The sequence below is a fragment of the Anastrepha obliqua genome, chromosome 1 (genome assembly GCF_027943255.1).
Source record: "Anastrepha obliqua isolate idAnaObli1 chromosome 1, idAnaObli1_1.0, whole genome shotgun sequence".
Classification (NCBI taxonomy): Eukaryota; Metazoa; Arthropoda; class Insecta; order Diptera; family Tephritidae; genus Anastrepha; species Anastrepha obliqua.
In genome coordinates this window covers 33,425,428-33,447,556 of record NC_072892.1, presented here as the reverse complement: position 1 = coordinate 33,447,556, position 22,129 = coordinate 33,425,428, and the positions used below count along the sequence as shown (strand labels likewise).

General features: G+C 33.6%; 2 protein-coding genes across 4 annotated transcripts in view; one reads left to right on the top strand and one right to left on the bottom strand.

Annotated features, from left to right (window-relative positions):
- LOC129249249 (cyclin G) overlaps window positions 1–22,129 on the top strand; it is a 47,780-nt gene that overhangs the window by 8,120 nt on the left and 17,531 nt on the right. Inside the window, exon 1 of one of the 3 annotated variants that reach the window (XM_054888955.1) lies at window positions 4,259–4,975. The exons of the other annotated variants lie outside the window; for them this stretch is intronic. The gene's annotated coding sequence lies outside the window, so the exon portion shown is untranslated. Of the gene's footprint in view, window positions 1–4,258; window positions 4,976–22,129 lie in introns of those variants that run through there. 3 annotated transcript variants of the gene reach the window in all.
- Window positions 7,939–8,388, bottom strand: LOC129246621 (uncharacterized). Its single transcript, XM_054885395.1, has one exon. The coding sequence runs from the start codon at window positions 8,386–8,388 to the stop codon at window positions 7,939–7,941; it is 450 nt and encodes a 149-aa protein (XP_054741370.1).

Below are 22,129 nucleotides of genomic sequence, written 5' to 3'. Positions count from 1 at the left end.
TCAATATATGAAGGTATGTATGTATGTGCATATGTGCATCTACCTGACATGCACCGTACATGCATACATATTTCAATATTTCCAACCTGTTCAGGTCTATTTCTTACTTCTTTCGTACTTTCAGTTTTCCCTTTTTATTTCTACATATGTATGTACATACTGTACGTATAAATGCAAAGTAAAAAAAATTTAAAATGGCTGAATGGATAAAAACAAACTACATGTGTGCATACATACATACATAATGTACACGAAATACAGAAGAAATTTGTGGAGCAGAAAAAATATGTCCCTTTTCTTCTTCGTCATCTGCTCATGAAATTTGGAGTTAATAATGTATCTAATTTTAATAGAATTAAAAGTAAATGACGACATGATGACATAGGTCACGGCCGTCTTCGGGTCGAAATGCCTTTGTGAGGGGTGAATAGATGAAGCAACTGGCATAAATAAACATATGTATGTACATACATTGGTAGCACTGCAAAAGAGCTGCCAAAAATGGCATGTGATTGAGTATTAGTAATATAATATAGTTTTTTTTATAAAAATATACATATATAAATACATTGCCTTACATTAAATTATAAAACAAAAATATATTTTTCCGAAAAATCACCTCGGATGCTAGAGATGTTTTAGAAAATGTCTTCAAAAATGTTTAAAAATTTTATCAACGGAATCAAAATACAAATGAAATGAGATTTTTAGTGCTTTTTTGATCTTAATTCAAGTTTTGCTTTTTAATTTTAAACATTTTTGGGTGATATCAAGAATTCTAGGATTGGTTTTTATTTATTTTTTAATAAAGTAAGGTATCATTTTTTGGATTTATGAAGGGTAATTAAAAGGGCACATTAAATAACGTCGAACTGGAAAGTAGATTTTTCTCATGGGAATTCAATAATAGTTAGTAAAATTAAAAACAAAAATTAAATGTAAAAACATAGACCAAAAAAAGGGATATAATAAAATCGACCAAATTTGAAGTATCAGTTTTTTAGGGTGGTAACCCTTCTGTATCAAACTCGATGATTTTTTATAGAAAAGAGATCAGATATATATTAATTGATATTATATATTATCTGCTTATATTTATGTGGCCACATTTTATTATATAATATATAAACTTTGTTCAGAATACTGAGCCCACAGCAAAAAATTGCATATGCACATATACAGTAGAAAATTTCAATTTAGTTTGTTCCGTTGCCAATGCGGTCCGTTGTTTGGGGAACATTGCGGAATATGGCACAATAAAAAATGTAAAGAGAAATAGGAAGCCATGATTGTTTCATTACACAACCGTTCCACAGCACAATCACAAATACCAGCACAACAGATGTACACAATAAATAGCTACAAGCAGAGAACGTCTGAAATAGAAAATATTGTTGGAAAATACATCGATAGAATTCATGTTGTATGTGGTTAGTGTGTGGATGGCTGAAACAGTTAAAGCTGCTATCTGCTGGTGCTGTTGTATGCGTCGGCTGCCCACCACCAATCAATTCTGTTTTGTGTACAGTTGTTGTTTGTGACTTTGTAAACGCTCGTATGTGTATTTGCACTGGCCACCTAAAATACTTGTACAATGGATTTCACTTTGTATCGGGCAACCTCGGCAGCGTACCAACACCCGGATAGATGGCTGTGTGCATACGAGCCAGTGTTGCCACAGTTTAAAAAAAATTAAAAAAAAGAAAGTGTGTGGTAGTTCACGGAACCCGCACGATTGAAGTGAAACTTCTTTTATCAACAAATCAATAATTTAACTATTATTTCAATATAATGCATGCAGAAGTCATGGAAAGCATGGAATGGAATTTTATTAAACAGAATTATTTATTTATTTTAATATAAAAAGAAATGAATTTATTGTACTCAATTACATTTGGTTCTCGGCATTGTCATTATCATTATTGGATTCGTTTTCCAAAAATGAAACAAGGGCTTTATGGTAACTGAAATACGTAAAAAATGATCTACATTCTAATCTATCAAGGTATCGATGAAATACTGCATCAATGGTAGTTCCGCATCTTGTTGTTGGTACTACAAATTATCACTTATCGTACAACCGGAGGATTCCCTGTCACGGTGTTCAACAGTAGCTCTTAATTTTTTACGCTCCAAATACTCACGTTGCCGTTCAGCACCTGTTTTCGGTTTCCGTTTTTGTTGATTTGATGCCATATTTAACAGAAATCAATCAACAAAACAAAATATGTTTGTAAGATTTGCTCAAAACTACACACACACTCTATGACGCGTCTCGCGTTACTAATAATATTGTGTTTGGGATAACTGTCAACTGTTTCCACCGAAATGCGTTCGCAAAGTGTATGGTCTTTGGTATGGTAAACAGATTTATGATACATTATTTTGCGGCGACAGCACAGCGCGATAGCCCAGCGGCTAGCAATGTGGGCTTCCGATCCGAAATCCTTGGTTCGAATCACAAGAAAATTTTTTTTTTTTTTTTTTTTTATACATTTATTTCATTTTGTTTTATGATATGTTTATGAGCAGATTTTTTTCATGGCAGAAATACACTCGGAGGTTTGCCATTGCCTGCCGAGGGGCGACCGCTATTAGAAAAATGTTTTCATTAATTTTGCTTTCACCGAGATTCGAACCAACGACCTCTCTGTGAATTCCGAATGGTGATCACGCACCAACCCACTCGGCTACGGCGGCCGTCAATCAAATGTCATATTTACAAATTACATTCGATAAGAATGCAATAATAAACGACCGCATTACATTCACGACGACACGCCACGCCAGTCTTTTAACAGATGGCGCTGGCATAGCGTGAGTTTTACGTAGTTTAGCGTAGTTTTACTCCTCACAGCGTTTCATCCACGCCACGCTTTTAACAGATGGCGCTGGCGTAGCGTCACATATCGATGAAACGCTATGGTTTTACTCCTCACAGCGTTTCATCTTTCGAGACAAAAGAAGTTTCACTTCAAAAGAAATGACAAAGTTTATTCTGGCGATATTTTGTACTATGCTTCTTTAACAGCTTCAAACTGAGGTTTCTTTTTGATGTACAATTTTCTTTGTTAAATTTAAAATTCACAATGTGTCATAAGTGGTCAACCGGATTGAGATGGGGACATTGTGCGGCCCCATCTAAGACCTCTATAGCATTTGGTTGTAACCACGTGTTACAGAGCCTAGAGGTGTGTTCAGGATAGTTCGCCTGGTGGAATCTCTATTTTAATGACATTTCTTCCTTAGCATACCTTAACATTTCATTTTTTAAAATCCCGGTATACGTAAAGCGATCCATTACACCCTCTAATCGGTGAAAAGGACGGTTTCCTTGCCCAGAGAAGCAGCCTTAGACCAAAATATTTCCCTCGCCATACTTAGTAGTTACCATACTTCTTTCTCGCCTTATATCTTCTGAATCTTTTATATTGTATTTGGATTGATCAGAGAACAACACAGCTTTCCATTTCTGAAGTGTCCAGTTAAGATGGGATTTGGCAAACTCAAGTCGTGCTTCCTTGTTTTTGGGCGAAATAAATTCATTTCTCGCTGGTCAACGACTGAACAGTCTGGCCTCCACAGCTCGTATTCCTTCTAATGGTTCTAGCACTAAGTGGGAAATCAACAAATCACTCTCGGCTTCTTCAATCACTTATAATTTTCTTTTCAAATTCATTGGATAATACATTTCTCGCAATATTTATTGGTTAGTTTGATTAGAACATTGTTAAAAGAGTTATATGTGTTTGTGGGAATTACAGGTCTAAAGTTCTAAGCAATAAAAATCAACTTGCGCGGCTGTTAAATTTCCAATAGTGCGAACTTTTGTCGACCGTAATAAAATATAATATATAAAGTAATAAATATATAACGAAATATAATATAGTTCTATTATTATTATTATTATTCAGGTACTGGTATGAATACCAGTACTAAAATTATGTTTGAGCATTGGCTGCAGAGGCCATCAGCTCTGTGTCGTCTGTGGGTGTCTGGATTATTTGTTATATTGTCATTTCGATAGTAATATAGTTATAATAATGGCTTAATCGACACAAACCTGCTCAATTGCAATGAACGAAGTTGGCAACACTGATAACAGCGCTGGCTGCAGCCCAACCGAACGACTTTGCTTGTGTATAGTCCATGGCCGTACGATTTCGTTTTCAGTTCGTTCAATGCGAAAGCGATTCGTGACTGGCTGCAGCTACACGACCGAGTGTAGGCTCTGAATCAAGTTGATTTAGTTTATGTTTGGCAATAAATGAAACAAGTCCAACTCTTTTTCTATTTTATCTGCGTGTAGTTTGTGTATATGTTTAACGTGAAATCAATCTAAAGTGTCTAAGCATTTAACAAAATAAAATAACTAAATAAATATATTAATGGCGCGTTAATGTAAATTAAATGTTTTAAACGCCTAACAAATATAAAATGAAAAACACTTTCAACCCAATGCAAATGGCTTTGTAATTGTAAATACTCAGTTGCAATATGAACCAGTGGGAATGAAAAATCGATAACTTTACTGTGTTTGCAAGAAAATAAACTGTTGCAAATTGACACACAAAAACGCAAGCAAAATGTTTTCGTGAAGCAAGAAATTAAAATTTTTTGTTTCACCAATCAAGTAGAATGAACTGCTGATAGGTGAAGGAACATAAATTCCACATCAAAAAAATAACACCAAGAATTTTTTTTTTAAAACAATTGCATTTCGTCACTCGTATTTTTTGCGAAAGTTGAAATTTTTGTGATAACTTTGTAAAAGTACAAATTAGTGGTAGAAAAAAGAGAGCTCTTAGACTAATGTCAAACGTAAATTAAATGTTAAGTAACACAAACAACGTTACCACGTTAAGTACCAACAACAATTTTTTAGTGCAATAGCGAAATTTTTTCTACACAAATAAAAGCTTAACTAACTGACAAAACATTCCTGCGCAACATAAACCAAAATGGCTGTCAAAATGTAAGCATACATAGATATATATACCTATATTCAATTTAAATATACAAATATACTATAATTTTTCATATACTTATTGTTAAAATTGCAATGCTCAAAAACGTTTTTTTGTTTGTCGTCATTCTACTGGCTCTCACAGCTGTATGACTTTTGTAGAAACTGTAGCCCACATAACCTCTTGGATGTTTCCCTGATTCAAACGGGCTGCTAGAAACCTATTTGAAAAATATTTGCATAAAAAATATGTAAATTTTTTACGGAATATGTGTGTGTTCTTCTGCACAAATACGGCGACAGTTTATGTGCTCAGGTCGGGTAGATATGTAATTTTTGTGTGTGCTTTTTTTAGTTTTTTTTTTGCACAATAGATTCTCTAACTTTTGGCCTTATTGAAAAAGCTGTGAGCAAAGCGAAAGCCATACCCATAGCGAAAAGTTTCTGCACAATACAGTTTGGATTGTTGGTATTTATGCCTGGGTTAGTAGTGAGATGTGTGATGTAAGATTGTGGTGGTATGTTTCGTTTGTGCGCGTACTTTGACACTCGCATGAATTGTATTTGTTTCGACTGCCAGTGCGTTCACACACAGCTGGGTTGATATGAAAAAAAAAAAAAAAAAAAAAAACAGAAACACCAAATAAAATGCAAAATTTGTCGTCAAATCGTAAAAGGGCTGAGAAGAGAAATTTTTTTTGCAGATTTATTAGCTTTGCATTTATTTTCGTACAAAAGTTGAACGAATTTTTATAGCAATTTGAATTTTCAACTGATGCAGTGGTTTTTCTGGCTGACACAATGGAAATTATTATAGTTATGTTTTTTTTCTTGAAAGAAATATTTGAATTAATTTAGTAGATGGTTTTTCTGCATATATAGATTGATATATATATTACACAATAATGGATTTTCATAGATTTGTCAGTATCGATGCACAAATATTGACCTAAAAAAACTTTTCGTTTAGAGAGCGAGAAAAAAATGTAGCTTCAAGTTAACATAGATACCAATCTATTGTAGTTATTGCAGTAACTTTTCCAGAACATTTACATTCTGCGTATGACTTTTATTTATATAAAATAAAATTTGCAATTCTACTCACAAATACAAGCAGTAATCACCCGATACTTTGAAAATTTTCTTATTCAATTCTACTCTCACCCGTTTCTTAACAACCTACCACTACTACTGCAAATAACAAATGCCACCGATTCCACTCTGTTCCGCTATACTAGCCTTTCATTAGCGCTTCACAAAATAGTCCTTTTCCACTTTGTTTGCCCATAAAATTTCTTTGTTTGATTTAGTTCTCATTTCATTCCTTGCCAGCTGTTTCAACTGTCTCCATCTCATCGCTTTTATGATCAGCGTCTTTACATATACAAAAGTTAATTTTTTCTTCTATACCATATCTGTGATTGTATATTTTTATACTGAATTAGATTTTTTCGCTGCCTTTGTTTATATTTATTTTGTTTTAGTATATTCGCGCGCGCCAGTTAACCACTCGCACGCACACACATCCACTGAAATGGCTATAAAGCACGCATATACACGAAAGTTTAGAAAAAATATTTTTTTTTATTAAGGTTTCGTATCAGAATTGCGTCAGCCGATATGTATGTATGTACATGTACATAAGTATAGTGTACATTGGAGCACTATATCGATGTAAATATGTATTTAAATACTTATGAATATATTCATTTGTTGATTTTTAGAGGATCTATTTATGTACTTTGTACACCCTTAAATATTTGTACACATAGAACCACTGTTAGCTTTAGCTTTAAGCTCTTTTTAAATTTTCTGATCGCAAAAAGTTTGGTTAGAACGCATTCTTTGAGCATTTTGTGAGATTTTATATAGAATTGTTTGTGTTGCTGATAAGTTACTTTACATTGTACATACATACATACTATATTTGTTGTTGTTGTAATGCTTGTAGTAAATACTACTGTCGATTGACCCATATCACACTTCCATGTCACCTCCTCTGAATTTGAAATAAGCAAACAAAGCCTTTATGTTAACGAATTTGGTCACGCGTTTGCTTGTGGACAACTTCATAAGGTTTTAACTAAATCTCGTGATTTTTGTTTTCCTAATTTTTTTAAGAGAATGAAAATTTCAGTTTTAGGCGTTTATACACTTGTGGACAAAATAATAGGTGTAACAAAGTTTTTTTTAATAGCATTCAAAAATTTGTAAAGACAAGAGTTTTTTTTTATTGTTTTTGTAATGTTTTATTTCATTAAATAAAAATATGTTGAAATTCATTTCACTTTTTACACTCAAATGAAAATTTAATTATAACAAAAAAATACCATTGGTCAAAATAATAGGTGTGAAATATTATATGACAAAAAACAAAACAAAAAGACAGTTCAACTTAAATTCAACCGCTGGTATTTCAATAACCAGTATATCCTCCATGGTTCTGTATAAGTTTGCCTATTCTATTGGGCATGGATTTCATTAATTTTTGGCAGGTTTCTAAAGGGGTAGCATATCCCATATTTCCTTGGTTTTCTGCCACAATTGCTCCTTGTTTTGGAATGCAAAGTCTGCCAGTCTCCTCTTCAAATCACTCCACAAGTTCTCAATAGGATTGAGATCAGGGGATTGACTTGGCCATTGCATACAACTTATGTTTGCATCTCTTAGCGACTCCGATACCAATCTCGAGGTATGTTTGGGGTCATTATCTTGCTGATAACACCATCTCAAAGGCATGTTTTCTTCTGCATGTGGAAGCATAACATTTTGCAAAATATCCCTATACTCAACCGCGGTCATTGTGTATTTTATCCAAAATAAAGGACCAACACCCTGCCAAGAGAAACATCCTCACACCATAATGTTTCCGCCTCCATGCTTAATGGTCTTTTTGGTATACTGAGACGCAAATTCTTTGCCTTTCGGGCAGCGTACACTTCTTTTGGAATCATTACCGTATAAATTCATCTTTACTTAGTCACTAAATAAAATATTTCGCCACTTTTTGCTCCAGTAGGACCACACCAATCTCTGTGCTCATTAGCAAATGCTTTTCTTCTCTGTATGTGCACCTTCCGTAGAAGTGGAACTCTTCTAGCTTTTCGTCCTGGTAGATTAGCGTCCACTAAGCGTCGTCGTATTGCCCGCGAGCTTATATTCAATCCCATTTCTGCTGCAATTTGTCGCGAAGACACAAAAGGATCCTTTTTGGCCATAAGAACTACACGGCGTTCCTCTGCCGGGCACGTCAATCTTGGCCGTCCACGATTTTCTTTCTCACACTTCTTTTTTAAAGAGTTCGCAACAAAGTTTTCCGACCGTCCCAATGTATTGGCAATGTAGCGATACGTTTTCCCTTCCGCACGAAGTTTCTTCACCAATTGACGCTCTACTTCGGTGCAGTGGCTATTACGACCCATTCTAAATAATTATTGAACCAGTCAAAATAATACAAATTGAACAATGCAGCAAAACATACTTGATAACACTTCAAATAACAAGGTATTTTCGGAAAAATGCTGATACACCTATTTTTATGGCCAAGCGAATTCAATCAAACAATCATTACTTTCCAATAACACGTAAAATTACCAATTGAGTCGCAAAAATGTTTTTTACTTGCGTTCTAGTTTCCCTTTTGTTTCATTAAAATGTAGCGGTATCAAAAATAAATAACAGTTATTACACTATTGGGCGTAAAATCAGTACAGACTCGGCACACACCTATTATTTTGTCCACAAGTGTATGTATTAATACCTTTAGATTTCCTTTGCCATAGTGACCAGTTTTCTTTAAATTTTGCTTGTATTTTATGTAATGTTATTAGCCAATTCGTATTTTTTGCTAATAATATACAACTATTCAAGGAGAATTTTTAGAACATGTCTTAGGGGAGATAAAAAATCTTTATTAAGCTCTTTACGCGCTCCTTTGCTTGTTTGTTTTTGTGCTGCAACTGCATTTGCAAAAATTATAAATCTTCCATAGAGTGATTCACTTTTTTAAGTTTGAAGTTGCTAAGAAATTCCGTTGCATTTTTTATAATTTTTTTCCTTTGCTAAGTTCTTCTTTCCGTATATAAAAAAAAGAAAAAAAAAAAACGGGCGACAAATACTCAAAGCTGGTAAAAACTTTTAAGTGCTATCGTTTTGTCGCGCACTATACATAATTATTAGGTTATTCTCTTATGTATTCATCATTTGTGTGCTTTTCGAAGAGTTCTATCAGTTTTCTTTTTTGATAAAATGAAGTAAATACAAAACATGGTAAATAAATTTGTTGAATTTCCAGTTTGTATCTATGTACGCTATAATTCTTTGAATCAATTGTTTAACCCCATTTCAATATTTGTTTCTCGATTTTCGCTCTAACATATTTTAATAGCAGCTCAATGCTTCACAGATGTTGGCAATACATATAGTACATATGTGGGAGAATATTTCATAACCTGAATTGCCAACACTTCATTCAATTTGCTGTCTCGATGGGCCATTTCATTGGAAGTGATCACTGAAAGTCATCGAAAATATAGCGTCGAGACGTGTTAAGTAACTTCTCGCAGTTTTAGTATTTCTTCGTCAACATCTCTTTTTTTTCTATATTCTTTATTTGACTGTATGTTGTTTTTCGGAAATTTTCCTTCGTTTCCTTTAACTTCACATTTCTATATTAGTTTTTACCCATGCATTTCATTGTTTTTTTTTTACCCCTGTTTATGCCTACAAATTATCCACACTTACTGCATTCGCTCAAACTAAACATAATTTAAAATTTTGTTCATACAATATCCCTAGACAAATTGCTGACTAATGCTACTTTATTTGCAAATCTTCGCTCGTGTTGTTTGTTTGTTCTAATCGAAATCAAGGTTATTTGTTGTTATAAAAGTAGCAGTGTCTGTGCGTTCGAGCATTTTAGTGCATCGGCATGACTTTGTTAGTTTTTAAAGTAGAAAAAAATGAATTAAAATATATTGAATTTTTAAGAGCAAATTATTCCAGATGAAATATGAAAATTGAAATTAATCTTAAAAGTGGAAATATTGAAATAAATTTTAACATGCACGGCATGTCATTGGAGTCATCAGAATCATTTCTTTGCTATTTATTTATACTTATGATATTTTCGAATTGTGCTAATTTCTGTTCATTAAACTCCACTTGTAAACTTTAGGAAATTTCCATATTAGGCAAATCTTTTCTTTATTTTTTAGACATTTATTTTGTTTCAATTTTGTTTCCTTCTCAATGCTATTTTGCTATCTAGTAATTCGTCACTTATTAATGTTATCGGCTTCTGTTTGGTTTTATAATTTTTTACCTATCTGCTTACCTGCATCATAAATGACTCAGTGATTTTAATATACTATCTTTGAAAATATATATAAAAAGGTGAATCTATTTTAAAGTGCATTGAGCCTTCTTTTGACGTACATGAAATATTTAACAGATAAAAAATCTGGCATTACTGAAACCAAAATTGATTTCTATGATGCCTTTAAATATTGAAGCAATTTAAAAGCAGACCAAATACTTTTATTTATTTTGTATATGTTGATTTCTGCTATTTTGACTTTTTGTTTACACTCAACCCATTTCACTCCAGTCAACGCCTGTAAGACTCCTTCTCAATTGCACTTCATGTAAATAAAAATTGTTTATTGTTTATAAACATGATGTGCACAAGCTACAAATAATCCGCTTCATTGTCAAAACAAATGTTTTTTTTTTCAACTACTCATATAAATAAGTAAATTTTTTGGGTTTGCCTAAAGTGCAACTCTGCCTGCTGTGCTAGTCCTTCGAAGCATTTACACAGATATATAAGATTTTTGTTTATTTGAGCTGCCTGTGTTCCATGCTGGCTGATGACTTCCTTTTGGCAAATACCTGCTGGCAGACAACCGCAGGCTTGGTTAGTGGCTCTGCAACTGCAAAGAAACAAATTGTCTGCATTTAGGTGTGTGTGTAAGTGAGTACTCGTCTACCTGGGCCGGCCACTCTAGCAACCGTCTGTGTCATATCACTACTTGACGCCGTCGTCACTTATTTATGCTTTGTGTTGCGGCCATTTGTGGGTAATTAAACATTTTTTCCAGTTTTGTAAGTCGTTAATGTTTACGACTACTGCTTATGTCGCATGTGTCGCGCCACTAATTGCAAATAACGTTTTTTTTTTTTTTGCGTATGAAATTTTCGACTACAATTTTCACACAAAATTAGGCAAAGTACCTACATCGGACGTCTATGGCACAGACTATGAGATGACCCGTTGCGAGACAGCATTGTTGTTGATTTTAGACGCTTTTATCCCGAAACATAGAGATACATTGATTTCGTTTTATGCTATGGTATTTGCCTCATTTTTGTTTTGTTTGCCCGTCAAAGTGAAATTTTTCCACTTATGCGCGCAGTCAATCAAAGCAGTGTCACTTTATACATTTATATACAATCAAAATTACGTCTGACTGCAAAATTTATATGTATTTCATCAGCCATTGTTTTATTTGTTTGTCACAGACTTTTGTTTGCCTCTTTTGTAATGTGTGAATTGTAAGCTGGGAAATAAATTTACAAATTGTTCAAATTGCTTGGTTCATCATTACCTGTTTTTCTGCTGCTGTATTGAGCTTGAAGTCACTTGGCTTCAAGCCATCTAGCTTGCAGCTAGCTTGCATCAGCTGCTTGGTCACGTTTATGAAAATAATTCATATTTAGCAGACGTCATTTTGCATAAGCCAAGTTGAATGCATACATACACACACGCATACGTTTAACAGCATTTGTTAAGTCTTGCCGCGCCACTCAAAGCGCATTTGCAGTTGCTTACTTTGTGATGTTTTATTTTTTAATTTTTTTTTGTTTTTATTGTTGGTACATACCATATCTTCACATTGTGATGTGCGCGCCAGTGACACCACCGTCGCTGCCACTCGACTGGAAATAAATTAACAGCACCGACGACGCCTGTTGTCAAGTGTCTGGCTGAGCTGCTCCAAGCTTTTGACATGAACTCTGCACTCGATTACCTCTTCAACAAATTCGCCTCACTGCACCCGACAATTTGTGCGTCACCATTTGCACTTTTCTTTGATTTTAATTATTATTTTTTGCTTGTGCAGCGCATATTCACTGACCATATCATATTCTATGCACCAGTATAGGCAAAACGTATTGACAAGCTTCTATAAATAAAGCCCTTCTAAGGCTTGTCAATGAAACTGTAAACCTCAGTCGCTCCACATACATACAAATGAACATATTTAGCATTCGTTTTTATGGTGTAGTAGTACACCCTAGCCCATTCCTATTTCAATACACTCGAGACGTAATGCTCGCAACCCCTAATTTAAGCTGTGTGACTCTTTATTGAAATTGTATTTTTTTTTTATTTCGCTTCTCAAAAACATTTCCCTATTTAAAGCACCTTTCCTTTTTTAATACTGAAACATTTGCAACCATGAAACGTAAGCAGCCGTCCACTATTGTTGTAATCATGTACAAGCGCCTCGTGCGCTAACGTCAACCCTCGTTCCACCGGCTCACCTACTCTGCCATCAGCTCATCGTGGTTGACAATGTTGCTGCTGGTGGTGGTAATTTTTAAATTATAAACCATTGACTCGCTGCGGATTTAATTTGGTTGGGCCGCTAGCTAAGCAGGGCAGGAGTTGGGTATTCAAGTGTGAGTTTAGAGTTATTATTATAATATATATGTAAATACATCCTAATTTATGAAGCTAGAAAAATAAAGTAGCATTTCCTGTGGTGACAAAGAGTTTATATGTAAAATACACGCATCAGTTGGAATTTTGTAGAAAAGATGCATTTTTTTAATTTCCAGCAAACTCCGTTATATGATGCTTTCTTATTCATTTTTCTAAGCCGAGAGCCTCTGCTGGTAGTTGCCTTGATCTTGTAAACTGATTATTTATAATTATATTGCAAGTAGATAAATAAAACATTTATTTTCTGTTAAACGCCGCAAATTTCCAGTTTTCTACTATAAAGTTTTTGGTTTCTGACCAGCTGATTGCAAAAGCAAATAATTTTGTGCTTTTCTCATTTGTCTTCATTCTTCATGTTATGCCACTATCTCTGTATCGTTTTGGCACCAGGTGTAATGAATACCAGCAACAATTTTCCGTTTTTCGCTTCGTTTTTAATTCTCCATAGACTGAACTTCCTGTCACACCAGTTATTGCTGATGCCAGCTGTTTGATATGTATGTAGGTATAATGTCTTAAATTACTCGCAGGCACCAATCACAACATGGGAAAGACTAAATTTGCTTCTGTTGTCCGCTTGACTTGTGAAATTTGATTAACAAAAACAAAGCAAAAATGGAATTGAGGAATGCAAAGCAGCCGTTTTTATTTGACAATGTCTAACGAAATTGAAATAAATTTAAAATAAATGTTGGTGGGCACCCGGGCCTGGCCAGACTTTTTCGACTTTGGACGTGAATTTAACGTATTTCTATTTTAGCTAACGAGTTCGGCTTCCAGGTAGCTACCTAAAAATATTTTTCTGTCGATTTATGGATATGACCTTCCAAAATGGATTCTCGAACAAGACGAAAAAAGGCCAGACGGTGCCCAATGGAAGTTAAAAAATTTATTAAATTTGTAAGGTGGCGCAAAATTAATCATCATATCGGAAAAATTATAATTTCTGCAAGTGGATTTATACAGTTGCAGTATACAAACAGACAAGTAAACGATCGCGTAAAAGTAAAAATGAAGGTTTCTCTCACTCAAAATCATTTTTATTATTTAGTAAAAAAGTTATTCAAACCCAAAATTGTATAAGCACATAGAATATTTTTGATGCGAAAAATATAACCAAACGGAATTGGTGCATTTGTTTGTATTGTACATATGTATGTATGCATGTGTACATCTTTATCTCAAATTTTGCGTCATATAGCTTAGCTTCCCAAAAATATTTTTTTAGCTGTTACAATTAAAAAACAAAACAACAAAAAATGAAAAACAATACTGCGTCACGGGAGTAGCAAAATTTTCCATGTTCTACAAAGCTTCTTATGTGGATGTTCTAAAAGTCAACAACTGCTATGTATTGCTTTCATAGTATTGTTATTTTATTTTTCTCTTTCTTTTCTGTGGTTAATCATCCATTTGCGATGTGTCAGATTCATTTTAATAAGAGAAAATAATTAGATATCAGTTAATAAAAAATATTCAAGAGCATTCATGTTCGACAATCACTTAGATAATACACCCGTATTAATTATTTATCAGCAGGTTCTGTAAGTAGATAAGCAGTTTAATTGTTGGTCGGCAATGATGATAAACAAGTCGGCCTAGCAGTTCTTACCAAGTGCAGGGGTGTATTATTTGACCTTATATAACTTACACATATTTTTGCTTTTATTTATTTTTACTTGGTTCTATTTGTTTGGTTTTATTTTTATATGTTTTATAAACTCTTTATGAGTTCAACTTTAATGCTAGGACGTTTCGTGTAGTGAGATTGGGGAGAGCTTTTTTTGCTTTAAAAATTTGCTTAGGGTTAAAATATTAAATAGAGCTTGTATGAGCTTTTGCACCGATCGAACGGCATAAAGATGTTCGTGGAACTGCAGTGGAATGTTAGAAACCTCTTAAAAAAGTCAATGATTGATTGTTTACTTTATTTCATAACCAATGATTATACATTTTAAATGTACATACGAATTTATATATAAAAATGTTTAAATTGCAAGTCAATGTACTCCAAGAGTTGGAATGTAACTGTGCATAAATGTTAGGCTGACTGAATTACGCTTTGTTTTTAAAGTACGCATGCATTTTTTTTTTGTTTTTTTTTTTCTAAATGTTAAACTAGTTTGTCTAAATTTTTCGTTCGCTCTCTCTCTCTCTCGCTCTCTCACCACAACTGTTTAAATAAGCGTTATATGCGAACTTGGGTTAGTTTAATTTAATATCATTTTGTTGACAATTCCACACCACACGAGTAAGCATACATACATATGCACATATGTTCATGTATATTTTGGACTCCAGTGTGTATTTTTAGAACCAAACGACTTAATGTACCTTTATGTGTAGATTAAAGTTAGTCGCTATAAAAGCTATTGTTAGTTTGCGCACAATGAGCGGTCATTGGCTAATCCTATGAATTTAATTACGACTACTAGTGAGTCTGTTTTCTGGGGTTTTTAAATTTATTTCTAGTCGCAAGCGAATCAGGTACGATGACTTGTTCGTTCCATTTTGTATTTGTTTGTTTATTTAGAGTGCAATTCGTAGCCGTTTCAAATTAGCCTAAATAAAATGTTAAACATTTTAAAATTAATCTTATTTATATTCTAGAATAATTGATTTGTTTGTTTCAAGTTCTATCCAACACATTCACACATACACATACATAGGTATACAACGTGTTGACTAACAAACGTAGCAAGCCCTGAAATTGGGGCATAGCAGAAGTGTGTGCGATGAAAATGAATTAAATATATTTAATTTTTTTGTATTTTCTTTGAATTGGTTATGCAATGGGTTGGGTCTTTGGCATAAATAATTCAATTCTATGAATGAAGAGTTCGGCGCAAATGTTAATGGTTTTGTATTTTATGCAACGGAACTCAGAAATTTAAGGGACATTTTTATGTTTTATGAAACTATTTTCAGAAAAGTGTATCTGCATTGAATTATAGCGGCAGTTGGCAATAGTTATAAATATTTAATTAAAATACGAGATCTTAAATAGGCGTAATTTTTTACCCAACTACTTTGTAAAAAATGTGTATTTACGTACATTGTTTTGATTTTTAGAAATTTTCTCGTAATCTAAATCTTAGAGGCTGTAATAACAGGTGGCACAAAATGAAGCATCCATATTTGCTTTCGAATAACTTTCTAAATAAAATACAATTATTTTGAGTGATGGACATTTTTATTTTGACTTCTACGCGCTCCATTGCATGTCTGTTTTACTGTCTGTATGCAGCTATCTACTTCACAAATGTCAAATATGATTGAGGTACGCCGCCATTTGCAAAAATTATAAATCTTCCATTAGGGTGATTAATTTTGTACGAATAGCAATTTATAAAACTGAAACAGCATTTCTACCCCCTAGTTTGGCAAAACAGATTTTTTTTGTTTTATTTCAGGCTAGAGGCGCTAAAGTGGGTTATGTCAGGCTAAATGTTATATCGAGTAGGGGTGGAAAGCAAATTGGTCGCAATGCTTATAAGTTATATTAATGATTCATTGGCATACTCGTATATTGCAATTGTATATTGCATTTTTTTTACGAAAATTACATATTTTTCTATAACTGTCAATGAAACTTCACCTTCACAGCGAAGACGTTTTCTAAGTTATTTTAGAATTTCCTCATCTTAATATGCACAATTTAATTAAGCATATTTTTCGAGTGGATTCAAACTTGTCAAATTTTTGTATGACACTATTGCTCATAAATCTGTGTCATATGATTTTGAAGCATCGATTTTTATTTTAATTTGAATATATGCCTGTTATTTTATTTTAAATTAATTTTTTAACACTGTTCTGTGAGTTCTGCCAATTATGTAATCTTATTTTATGCATTACATAACTGTAACCTAGTTTTTATTTCAAACGTAGGGATAAAAGCAATTATTTAGTTTAGTCCCCCTGTGTTCCTCATAACAACTACACACAACACGTTTATGAGTGACGACATTAGGCGTTCGTTTTTCTCTGCTTATGTAGGCTGATTTTTCTTACACTTGTTTTTATGGTAATTTCCAACCACCCAATACTTATTAGTTTCAATTATTTATCTGCGGCTGTCAACAAATACATACATACATATGTAAGTACATATTTAGCTTGTTTGGGCTTATCATATGAAATTACGTCGCTTATTTAACCAGCGTTTGTTAGAGTGTAATAAGTCAAGTAAATTCAATAGCACGAAAATACATGAAAATTGGTTTTATCAGGTGCACGAACCACTGCCGTGCATGGTAAGGTGTGTGTGTAAATAACACATTTCAGTTTTAACAACTGACTGACAATTACGTTAGCAAAGCGACTCGGCTAGACTGGCTGGCAATGTTTACGAAAAAGTTACGAAACAAAATTCATTATATTTTTGCAAGGGCTACGGAAAAATGATCAATTGGCTTAACTGAGGGTTTACTCCACTTCTCAAATAACAGAAAGGAACTTGAATTATTTTTTAGGTCTTAATTTTACTTTTGTAAGATAAAAGTATTATTTTTCAAGGAAAAGTCAAAAGTCACCTTAAATATGACACACGTTGAAGCCTTTAATGAGTAATCATTGTGTCGTTTATGGGTGTATGCGTGTATGAGTACTTTCCTCCAAGCATTGATGCCTTCTACGAAAGTATACACAAACAGGTAATGTGGGTTTAAAGTCGCATTCTGTGCCACCGGGTGGTAATTAAATGAATCCAACTCAAGGCATATGCATAACGACAATCATCCCTAAAATATGTCTTTTGACTGCGTTCACACCTATCAACTTCGTTGTTTGCATTTGTATTTGTTTTAAGTCTACACTCAACAACAGCATTGAGAGGAACGAGAACACTAAGCCTGTTGTCCGAGCACGAGCAGTAGCTCGGTAATCCTCTACCTTTCCAGTCGCCCACTCTCCCAAAATTTATGAACACAATTTTTGCAACCCCATTTGAGTCCATCTTTGCGAAAATTACTGCCCATACAACAAGTAAATTTCAGTTGTACACAGCCTTCTTTATCCAGCTCAGCATTCTGTTTCTCCTCAGGCAAAGGTGTTTAAACTCAGCGGGAGTAGTGATTTTTCGTTAATGAGTTTATTGCCAGTTTACCTGACTGCTAATAATTTTGCTCACCTTTCGTTTATTGACCCATATGTTGTTGCTCGTGTGCTAATGAAATGCGCTGTGTTTATAATGGAAGCGTTTTTGTTTTTTGGTGCGTATAACGAAGAGTTACGACGTGGAATTGAAATAATGAGTCAATTAAGAAAAATATGTAACAAAAAAAAATTGCAAAATATTTCCTTCTTCTACACACTCTTTCTACCTCAAGTCAAGCTAATCACAGATTGCGCAATTTTTAAAAAATTGTATGAGTTGCAAAGAAACTGATATGATTTGAAAGATTGTGGCGCGCACTCTGACCAGTACACTTGCTGCTTCCCATTTTAATCTAGCTAGAAAAAAAATCTGATGCCATTACGTGATGTTTCTTGAGTGACATAATGAATTTTTAAACTTATCTTTCCATTTTGTATATTCTATTCATTATTAATGCCTGTAAATAACAATAGTTATTATTTAGCAACCGATATTTACTTGCCAATGGAAACACAATCATCATAAATAAATTGCCAACTACTGTCTTTAAAATTATTACTCATAAACGAAAATTAACTTAACGTCTCGCCATTTTTCGATATGCTTCCGTGTTTGTGTGCAAAAAACAATCACGAAAACAATCTTCTTTTTGTTTTTACTATCTGATTTGCTTATACAAAGTTAAAAATCAATTTTTTGCTGGCAAACTTGAATTTTGTTGTTTTCCAATCATGCACTTTTTTCTTAGTCAAACCGTCATGAATGACCTTCAAAAGTAAAAAAAAAAGTCAAGCAGCGAAAAAAAAACACCCAATAATAATATAAAATCAAAAAGGCATGCCGAGTAAAAAACTAGGAAAAAATTGTAAGAAACAAGCGTTAAAAGCGAATCATGATGTCAAAGTCATGAACACCAGAAAAAGAAGGTGGCGATTTTTGTGTGAGTTGCTCTACTTTGTTTTTGTTTTATTTATTGGGTTATCCTCGCCATCGCCATGATTTATGGTTTATTTTGTGCGATAAGAAGTGTTGACTATAACGAGAAACAAATAAAAATAAATAAAAATATTTAATTTATAATTGAGCTGCTGGAGTACTGCAGAGTAGAGTCAAGCTTTTTTCTCTTTTCTGTGCAATTTATTTTGCCTCGAATTTTGCTATGGAAACGTTGCTAATGACATTTCGAAATATCAACAATTGCTATAAGAAATGATTTTTTGCTTTGGCGAAGTATAGTTGAGGATGATAGACTCTCAGTTCTTTTCGCCATGAATGTAGTGAGTGCGGCGCTGTTGAGCTTTAAAGCTTCGCTTGGGGGTAAAGCTGTTGTTTCAAATACAAAGTCAAAGTAGATTAATTTTCAGTGCTTGAGTGTTAAATTTTCGAAGAATTTGCAGAAGTTATAATTAAAAAAAATTAATTTTTGAGCTTTTAAAAACGATCTCGGACTATATACGATTTTTTGAAAGATGACATATTACCAAGTTTGGGCTTCAGTTGTAGGGGAAAACGAAGTTAAGCGTGTAAATTCAGCTGCCACGTCCCTGGGTACTCGCCGGTTGAATTCTGCCCGCTCATTTCACACGTATTCACACATTCGTCCAATCAGTTGTTGTTAGGCGAAAACTGTGTTGAATTTTTTTTCTCGTCACAACCTCAGTTTTATCGTAAACAAACTGATTCAGCTGACGAACAGTGCTGATTTCGCATTGATGAACTTTTCGCTTATGAGATTCTGTTGTTTAACAGGAGTTTTTGAATTTCTACTCATTGTGAGGCAATACAAACGACTGCAGTCGATGTCGCACCGAAGCAGCCTTGGAAAATGTTTGGTTATTCGTTTGTTTACATTTTGACAGATTCTTGGCCTTACCAGTTTTTCCAATTGACAGTTTTTTTTGTTAATTTTTCTAACAAATGAACTTTTGAAAATTTTTAAGTATTGCCTATATCAAAAATATGCATTTAAAGAAGTTGTTTTCTTAAGCCATATTTTTAAACAAGTGTGTACACGTCATTTCGACCCTTTTAAATGCTTTTAGTAGTCGACATTCCAGCCGACAAAAATTGGCTCGTGCAAAGGTGGCTTAACTTTCATTTTTGTTGTAAAACAACTGCCGCTACGAAAATGTCAATAAATTATTTACGTTTTTTTTCTTCTCGCTTCTCATCGCCTTCGTACAGGCGCGTGCAATTTGTCAATAATTTTTTCCGTCATACCTAACCTCAATTTCCGAAAATGGTTAACATACATACATACATAAATATATCCAATTGGTATTAGCGCCTCTTGCGTGGTGCCGCAGAAATGTGCAACAATTTGTCGACTTTGGCGTAATAAATGAAAATAAAAACAAAGAAATATGAGAAAAATGGGTAAAAAAGGCGTGCTTGCATTTATGGAAAATCTTGAATGTAATAAAATTTGTTGTTGACGAAATTTCATTTTTGTAAAGCAACATTTTTTTCACGCTTGTGTTTGTTCAATGGCAAATTGGTGCGAGTTTAACGCTCGCGAGACTTTATTCGCCTGATTGTTGTTTACTATACACCTTTGCTTGGTTTTTTTTATTTGTTTTTATGATTTTACTTGTTCAGCTTGAAAGCGTTTTTTCTGTTATTGCATCTGTTTACTGTATAGCTAAATAATTTTATTTTTATTTTTTGTTTTTTGCACAACTTAGGTGTGTACTACAAAACAATGAAAAGGCTGAACAACTTTCTCGTTTGCATTTCGGTTCAGTGTTGTTGCGTTAGGTTTGGGGGCTTGCGCCACACTTCGCAACATGCTTTTCTGTGTACTCTCTTGAAAACATGAATATTTAAAATCTACCGCTTAGTCATGCAGTTTTAAAGCTCAATCTATTCAATATTATATTATATTATGTTGCTCTTCTGACTCGTCTCCACTGTCTCTACATCCCATCCTCCGCGTACGTGAGTTCGTCTAAATTTCCCGTGCCCAATTTGTTTTAGTCTAGCTGACTGGCAAGCGATTTATTTTTTTCTCACTCGGTTGACTGGTGTAGAAATTCGCATGTCACGTCATATTATAAATTTATTTACTTACGCGCTTATTTTATGGTGCCTGGCCAAAGTGAAGATATCGAAAAATATAAAAAAAGGGAAAAAATTATAAGAAAAAAATGCGCGTGTTAGTTAGTTGTTAGACGAAGCGGCAAAACATTTGCCCACTTCTTGACTTGTTTGTCGGTCTGTCTTTCTGTCATGGCTGGGCATGTCTTGTGATTTTTTCTCCATCAGCCATTCACGTATTTTCGTTAGGCAAGTTTGCCATTTTTATTCGTTGGTGTTTTTTCCTTTCGTGCTAAGTATTTTGTTTTTGTTCGCCTTTTTTTTCGTTAGACTTCAGTTTTGTTAAGTGCTTTACACCGTTACATTTGAAGACTTTCTATGCTTTAATTTTGACTGGTTTTGCTTCTTTAAATTTTGCTGCTTTCGTCTTCTCTTCGTTTTTATTAGCTTCCAAGTATAATTACCGTTATTTAAAGTTCAAAGTTTCAAGGCGAGGGTATAGCATGGAAAAGGTGTATATTTTATTTTGCTTTATTACGAGCTTGAAATTTCAGTAGTAATGGCAAACATATTTATTCATTGCTTTTGCAAGTTATCGAGCTAAATTTTCGTTTTCTTTTACCATCTTTAATTCGCTAGTTTTTGTCCAGTACTTTTCCACTGAGCTATCACACTGAAATAGTGGGCACATATTTGCTTTTTTTTGTTTCTTTTTGTCTTTATTCTTATTTTTCGACAATAGAAATTATTGCTGTTCTAGCGATTTCTGGTTTGTGAGTTATCACGCTCAAGTGGTTCTCTAAAATGTATGTACATACATATGTGTGTATCTTTTTTCAGTATTGTATTCACACTTCAACATTTTCGAGATTATCGCTTGAAATTTTGTCATGCCAGTGTTGTGAAGTGTTCCCTGGAGGAAAGTTGTTTCTTTTTAATTACTGACGTGTTTGATTTTATTTATTTTTTCGTAATTACAAAGTAAGTAGCGCATTAATTCTATTTTTTCCCTGGGGTCTGAGATAATGTGTTTTTTTGGCATTTTGACAATTATTTGTGATGGGGATTGGTGATGTTTCGAATGACCTCAAAAATTTTGAATTTGTTTATCAACACTTTATTTTTTTACTTCTATTATTATTTATTTTTTTGTATTTTTATTTATATATATATATTTTTTTTTTTTTCAAACTATTTGCCCCATTCTGATTACATATTCAATTGTGTATGCACAGATTAAATTTATCTTCGGCTCTCTTAATCGCCAGACAAAAAATCTATGTTTTTTATCTGCACCTAG

Coding starts and splice junctions, on each gene's coding strand:
- LOC129246621 (XM_054885395.1), bottom strand. CDS start 8,388: ATGGGTCGTAATAGCCACTGCACCGAAGTAGAGCGTCAATTGGTGAAG.